This window comes from Chinchilla lanigera, unplaced genomic scaffold, assembly GCF_000276665.1.
Source record: "Chinchilla lanigera isolate Chin_1 unplaced genomic scaffold, ChiLan1.0 scaffold00046, whole genome shotgun sequence".
NCBI lineage: Eukaryota > Metazoa > Chordata > Mammalia > Rodentia > Chinchillidae > Chinchilla > Chinchilla lanigera.
In genome coordinates, this window is record NW_004955447.1 from 15,354,253 (window position 1) to 15,362,078 (window position 7,826).

At 34.6% G+C, this 7,826-nt stretch overlaps 1 protein-coding gene across 1 annotated transcript in view; it reads left to right on the top strand.

Annotated features, from left to right (window-relative positions):
* The window catches only part of Nmu (neuromedin U), a 37,025-nt gene extending 29,551 nt beyond the window's left edge, over positions 1-7,474 (top strand). The window contains exons 8-10 of the mRNA XM_005392882.1: positions 1,602-1,646; positions 3,543-3,582; positions 7,315-7,474. Of these exons, the coding sequence (XP_005392939.1) occupies positions 1,602-1,646; positions 3,543-3,578 (81 nt within the window). The 3' untranslated portion in view covers positions 3,579-3,582; positions 7,315-7,474. The remainder of the gene's footprint in view (positions 1-1,601; positions 1,647-3,542; positions 3,583-7,314) is intronic.
* The last annotated feature ends 352 nt before the right edge of the window (positions 7,475-7,826 follow it).

Consider the following 7,826-nt stretch of genomic DNA (forward strand, 5'->3'; position numbering starts at 1 on the left):
CTGGCCTTGAGCTTGAGATCCTCCTGCCTGTTTTGTAGCAACTCAAGACTCTTGGAAACCTATGAAACAGAAGTACGTAAGATCTAGGTGTGGTGGCACACACCTGTAATCCCCATTCTTGGGAGGCTGAGGCAAGAAGATAAAAAACTTGAGGTGAGCCTAGACAATTTAACAAGACCCTGGCTCAAAATAAAATATAAAAAGGGCTGGGGGCGCAGTTTAGTGATAAAGTGCCCTGGGTTCAGCCCCCAGCACTGCAAGAAAAAGGGAGGTGAGGAGAGTATGTAAGAAGTGAATAAAAAAAATTAGACTGTTAGCTGTGGTAGGACTAAATCACTTAATTGAAATTTTTTTTGATAGTAAAGTATCTTGGATTCTTGAAGAAAATGGATTTTTGAATCTTAGTACATTTAAATTTTTTCTTGAGTTTTGTTCAATATATCTTCCACTTTATCCCACATCTTTTTTTTATCTCTTCTCACATTATTTTGTATATTACTCTATCTCCAGTTTTAAGACTCTAGTCAAACCTGTATGTTGGGGCTTTGCATTTGAAATTTTAAAATATTCAGTACATTTAATATTAATTTTGTTCCCCCTTTTTCCTTTCTATTTAATGTGAGCTACAAGAGAACTTTTCTTATATAGATATCTAAACATATAGTTTCTATGCTTGTAATTTTAAATACTAGTTTTCGATCTTAAGTAGCTTAGGGGCTACAGTAATGATGAGCATTGAATAAAATATTGACAATTTAAGATATATTTGTTGTAAATCAAGAGTTCAAGAATGTAAATAATACTAGAGACATTTCTTAGAGTTTAAGAACATGATTGTATTTATTTTATGAAATGAAAAAGTCTTGACTGATAGATTTCGTGATCATTATGATAGGTAATTGTTAATAAAAGTAGGGGCTGGGGATTTAGCTCAGCTGCACAGTGCCTGCCTGGCAAGTGCAAGGTTGTGAGTTCGATTCCCAGTACCAGAAAATAAATAAATAAAACTAGAAAGCTAAAAATCAATTTCATGGAAACTGAAACTGTATTCTTTCCATGAAGTTAAAAATGAAATGTTTAAGTAAAGATACACTAAATCATATACCCATTATGAATAATTGGTATATTGGTTTGTTCTTCTTGTTGTTACCTTCTATGAATATTTTTTTAAAATTTCCTGTGAAGTATCAGTGGATGAAAAAAATTTCCAAAATTGTCCTTCAATTATAATCTATATCACTGCGGAAATACATATTTTTTTTTGCTTCAACACAGTTCTAGTTTATCTCTAGTTTCATATGATGTTTATCTTTCTATTTATTGATGAGTACACTTACAATTGACAAAATTCCTGAAAAGACAATCTGACATGTTGATGCGAATGGTATTCTTAAATATAGTATTCAGGGGACACTGCTAGTGTTGAGAAGTTTGAAGCATGACTATAACGACTGTCTCCTGATAGGAATTATTTACTGCAGTCTCTGACTCCTTGCTTATGTAGTGACGATAGCTGAAGGTACCTTTGAACTTCACTAGATCTCTACAAGAATTTGCACTTATTTTTGGTGTTGCTTGTAATGCCATCGTTTCTCTTTCAGGAAAATCCTTTTGCAAATCGAAGGAGAGGATACTTTTTGTTCAGGGTATGAGTGTACTATATTTTTTAATCGATTGATATCAAACTCAAAAAATTCACTGTGGATTTAACTGACTCATAAGTTTCAGTTAGGTTCTGAAGTTTATTTGTAGGCACGTGACATCCAGCATCAAAGCCTGACGTTCACTCGGTCATTACCTGATTGCTTTAATACCACAATGCCTCCAATCTCTCCTCTGATTCACTGCTCATGTTGTAAATGCTGCAGAGGACATTTATCCACTTGAAAGTTTAATTTCCATGGATAGGAAGTAAATGTCTCAAATATTCTTATTTCTTAAATTCCAAGGGATCATTCACTAAGTTTTAGATTCACTAGTTTGGAAGAGTTATGACTATTTTCACAAAGCCTTAAAAGAATCAAATATAATAATAATAGTTTTATTATTTCTACTTATAACCTTGAGTAGAAAAGAACTGGGGCTGGGATTTAGCTCAGCGGCACAGCGCCTGCCCGGTAAGTGCAACGTCATGAGTTCGATTCCCAGTACTGGAAAAAAACTATTTCTTCTTATAGCCTTAAGTAGAAAAAGCTTTGTGATTGCATTTCTTATTTTGTATGCCCAAATCATGTATGAAATATGTTTCTTTCTAAACAGTTGTGCTTTATGAAATATTTTCATCCTTAATACATTAGCAGAAAATTTTAATTTGCTCATTCAATAACTACTATACTTTACTGGGCACTACCCAAGTACAAATGAATGGGAATTAAAGATAAGATTCAATTTCTACACCTCTAGGGGCTGGGGATTTAGCTCAGTGGCACAGCACCTGCCTGGCAAGCGCAAGGTCGTGAGTTCGATTCCTGGTACCAGAAAAAAAAAAAAAATTCTATACCTCTGAGTTCATAGCCCAGTCAAGGAAACAAATAAATACAAAGTATAGTCAGCCTGGTATCCACAGCGGCTTATTCCAGGACACCCCAAGGATACCAAAATCTGAGGATTCCCAAGTCTCTTATGTAAAATGACATATTTGCATACCACATCCTCTTGCACATTGTAAATCATCTCTAGGTCGCTTATATTACCTAATAAAATGTAAATTCTATATAAATAGTTATTATACCATACCATTTGAGGAATAATGACCAAAAATTGGTCAGTATGTGTTTACTAGTGGCACAATTTTAAAAATATTTTTGGATGTCAAAATTGGGTATAGAGGGCATCTTTAGTCTGAGAGCTGTGGATTCCTCCAAAGACATCACTGAAGGAACGAAGGCAATGTAGAAAAGCCTTCATGGGCTGAGTCCTGAAGAACTAATGAGAATCAATTGATAAAATATTTAGCTAAAAATTTTCAACTTTACTGTGCTGGTGAGACCTGCATTTTGGAAAATTATTCTAACAGAAATTGGAGAATGGAGGATGAAGAAACTCGCTTGAAAAAGGAAGTGGTAGTAAATGACTGTGAATTTAGTGAGTTAATTTTGGTTGAGGGGCTGGGGATTTAGCTCAGCGGCAAAGCGCCTGCCTGGCAAGCGCTTTCTCCCGGTACTGGAGAAAAAAAACAAAAAAAAAAAAATTTTTTTTTGGTTGATATCAAATTAAACTTGAACACACTTCTTTTACATTTTTGAGACTATCAAGAATATAAGCAAAATCAGATGATATCTCATTTATTATGGTCCTCAGCAGCTTTAGCAGCACCTAAGACCCTATTAGAAATGCAGATTTGGGGAGCCCACCTCAGACTTACTAAATTAGAAATCCAGCTACAGGGTCCAGCAGTCGCATTTTTGTGTTGTCAAAAACCCTCCAGGCCATTCTGATATACATTAAAGAAACACCTCTCTATATCCTTGTGACATTTCAACATTCTATGAATATTAGTTTCCATTCCTAGTTACACTGACTTATTTCTAATTTTTTTTCAGCCACGCAATGGGAGAAGGTCAGCAGGTTTTATTTAAAATGGTATGTGTTTTTTTAATGATATGTAATAGATACATAAATGACATGTGTTTCCTAATCTACTTCAACCTAAAAATTTCTGTTGTTTTCAAATATGCACAAATTAAACTATGTCCAGTGTATTTTATTATTTGATTGCTTGTGTATACTAATATTCTGTATCACTACTACAACTATAGGGGCAATGGTGGTGTCATATGAAAAATACCAATGTTTTCAAGCCAGACTTGCCTTGCCATAGTATTCCTCAGACCATACCACAGTTGTAATCATCCTGATTGATCTGGAGATGTTGACTTCATCACGAGCATCGTTCAAGCTGTGCATGTCCTCCTGTGATAGTCAGTGTCCACTATAATGAATCAGGACTTACAGACTGGGTGTACTTCTGTCTTCCGAGTAACTCATACTCAGAGATTCTCTGTAAAAGCATATGACTTACAGACCTAGAGAATTAAGAGACTGGAAATGCATAAGAATATGACTTCTATTTCACTGCTTGCAGAGTTTCTACTCAGTGCTGGGCATAAAATACAAGCTTACTAGCCAACGGCTTTTAGGCATATTTATTAAACATGTGGGACCAGTCAGTAGCCACTGGCCTCACGTGTTTAATAAATGTTAACCCTAATAACTTAATAAACTATAAATTTAAAGTAAACTGAAATGCAGACTATTAAATTTATATCACAAAATAAAACTATATTCTGTTAAATTTACATATACTAAATCCAGATTCCATCTTGAATATATTTTTGCAGATATTTCACTCATTTCATTTACCTCAACCCTTAAGTATACTTACCTTAGGAATGTTAAAATTCTTGCTGGATGTGGTGATGCACACCTGTAATCCAGCTCTGGGGAGGCTGAGGCAGAAAGATCATGAGTTTGAAGCCAGCCTTGACTAAGGACTGCATATTGAACCCTACATATTGAGCCCTTGTCTAAAATAATAAGTTAAAATTCTTAATATTTTTTCAAAGAAACAAAACCAAGTGTACCATTTCTAATTAAAGAAGATACTAACACCAAAACACACAGTATCTAGAAAGTTAAATAATGAAACCACTCCATAGTAAATCTTAGGAGACTTTGTCAAAGCCCTGTTCAGCAGGAATTTTAAGGCCTCAGCCAAGCAAGAGTAAGTGAATTGGGGCTGGGGATTTAGCTCAGCGGCAAAGCGCCTGCCTGGCAAGTGCAAGGTCGTGAGTTCGGTTCCTGGTACCGGAGGAAAAAAAAAAAGAGTCAGTGAATTGCCAGGTGTGATGAGTTCCCAGCTACTCAGAAAGCTGAGGCCAGATGATTTCAAGTTTGAGGGCAACCTAGGCAATACAGTGAGACCCTCAGCTTAAAATGATAATAATGAATTAAGAATTTAACTTTAGTCAAAAAAAAAAAAAAAAAGAGCAACAGGTGACTCTTTGGCAAGAAGGAAGTTATAAAAATAAAACAAAGAAATTTATTAATTAAAAAATAGTAAAGTAGAAAAATGGTTAACAATAAAAGTATGATTCATGTTTGTTTGTTTGTTTGTTTGTTCTGAGACAAGGTCTGCTTATGTAGTTCAGACTGTCTTTGAGCTCCCTGTGTAGTCCAGGCTGGCCTCAAACTTGTGGTAATCCTCCTGCTTCAGCTTCCCAAGTGCTGGGACTATTGGCATGCACCACCACATTCAGCTCAAAAATCTGATTCTTTATAGAAAATAAAATATGCTAGCCTATTTTGTCTAGCATAATCTAGAAAAAAGGATAAAACCATAAATATACAGATATACACATGAAAAGACAGAAATTGAATGATATAGAAGAAATGAAAATAGAAAAAGAATACCTTGCACATTTCTGTGTTATGTTTGTAAACCTGTGCTCAGTGGAGCATTATCTACTAAGGTAGGGTCTACCAAAATTGACCTTAGAAAAAAGAAAAAAACCAAAAACATACTAAAAGCTAAAAGAAAACATTGAAACTGTTATCAAGAAACTGTCCCATTAGAAAGTACTAAGACAATAGATTTTGAATTTTTTAGCTCAAAAAAAAATCTTGAAATATTTTTATGAAGTCAGCATAATATTAATACTAAAACCTAACAAAAACACAACATGGAAGCTGAAGATCACTTCTCTTGATAGCTATCAACACCAAAATTTTAAGGATCTATTAGTAAATAGTATGTGTCACTATTTTTAAGAAATTACAGGGCTGGGGATTTAGCTCAGTGGCGTAAGCCCCTGCCTGGCAAGCGCAAGGTCCTGAGTTTGATCCTTGGTACAGGAAAGAAAAGAAAAAAACAGGAATTACATATGACTCCACTAAGTGAGATTTGTTCTGGCAATTTAAGGATGATTCAGCAGTAGGAAGTCCATTAAAATATACCAACATTAAAAGAAAAGTATCTGATAATCTTGACAGATGATTCTGGTTTGTTTTTTTGTTTTGTTTGGTTTGGTTTCGTTTGGTTTTTCTCCGGTACCGGGAACCAAACTCATGACCTTGTGCTTGCCAGGCAGGTGCTTTGCTTGATAGATGATTCTGGTAAAAAAAAAAAAAAAAAAAAAATCCATACCAATTTCTGATCTTTTAAGAAAAAATTCTTGTAGAAAGAGATGAATCCTTTCTTGACATTATTTATATAATGATTTCCAAGTAAAGTTGGCAGCGGGTTTGGTAATGAAACACATCAGAGAATTTCTATTTATGTCAGGAACAGAATAAGTGTACCCTCATTTTTTTGTTCAGTGTATCCTGAGGGCCAGCCTGGGCAACACAGACCCCCTCTGTGTGTATGTGTGTGTGTGTGTGTGTGTTACTTGGGATTGAACCAGGGACCCTCTCTACTGGTCTATATTTGAGACAGGCCCTCGCTAAGTTGTCTAGGCTGCCTCAGAGCTTACAATCCTTCTGCCTCAGTCTGGGGTAGCTGGGTTACAGGCATGTACCACTGTGTGCGGGCTAATGTAGTTTACCTCATGCAATGGCCCAATAAGCATTTGTCATCTCAGTTAGGTAAGGATAAATAAAGGATAGATATGTTGGAAAAGTGAAGGAAAAATATAATGTGCTCATGGATCATGATCAAGAACTTGGATTTTAAAACTGTGTTTAGCATTAACTACTATTTTGAATGAAACATGATAAATTATGTCCATATGAGAAAAGATGCTTATTTCAAACAACTAAGAACAATTAATGGAAAAACTGTTTTATAGTATTACACATGAACATGCGCACTTACCAAAAGAATCGGTGATTGTGACACCAAACTAAGTGCTGAAGTGTGAAAAAGCAATTTGGTGATAATTTTCCTCCCTTTTGACATCTGGTTGTCTAAGATCTTCCTCTATCCTGATGACTTATATTTAGAAAGTGGTTATCCATAAAATGATTTAAGTGGAGATATACTGTACAAGGAAAGATACACAAGGAGTAACTGTAACTTTTGAAACATTCATAAATCGTATTGGCGTTAATGAACTTTAGGGAACCACTTTCATATGATTAAATACTGTAAACTTTTGCAAAACATAGTCATACCAAGTAAGCATGTCATTAGCAAGAGATAGTGATACATGTAAAAAGTATATAGACTGAAGAATAGTTGGGAAATATCTCAGGTGCTAATGTTATTCTAACTATGATACAATATTTATAGAAATATCTATGTAAAAATATATATATATTCACATACTTATTTACACTTGAACCTAATTCAGTTTTCTTTTTTTTTTTTTATAGGCACCAACTAACTTTCCACAGAAACAATGTATGGAATACATTATGTACTGATATTTTGGTTTTTTCTCAAAAACAATCTTCCCTAAGTTTACTCTGTTGAAAATTCCTGTGTTTTGAATATTGTCAGTAACATTTAGTTGAGATTGCAAATATTTAACTTGTTGAAAATAAAAAGCATCTTAAAATATTTTTCTTAGTGTCACAGTGATAATTAGTGAACGGTAAAGCTGTAAATAATGATGTTCATGGAATGTGATTGTTGACAATACCGGCCCACACACTTATTTCATGTTTTATTCCAGCCATTCATGACCTGACTGAATGAGCTGTTGTAGGTTATCCCATTTAGATTCTATAGCTAGATTCTTAGAACTTGAATACCAACTAAAACTACATGCCTGGAGGTTTGTTCATAACCCATCCAATGGCCCAGTATGTACTTTCTAATTTATATATGGTAAAATATGATGCATAACCTGGGGCTTTTCCTGCCAGCTTGTAATATTCAGCTT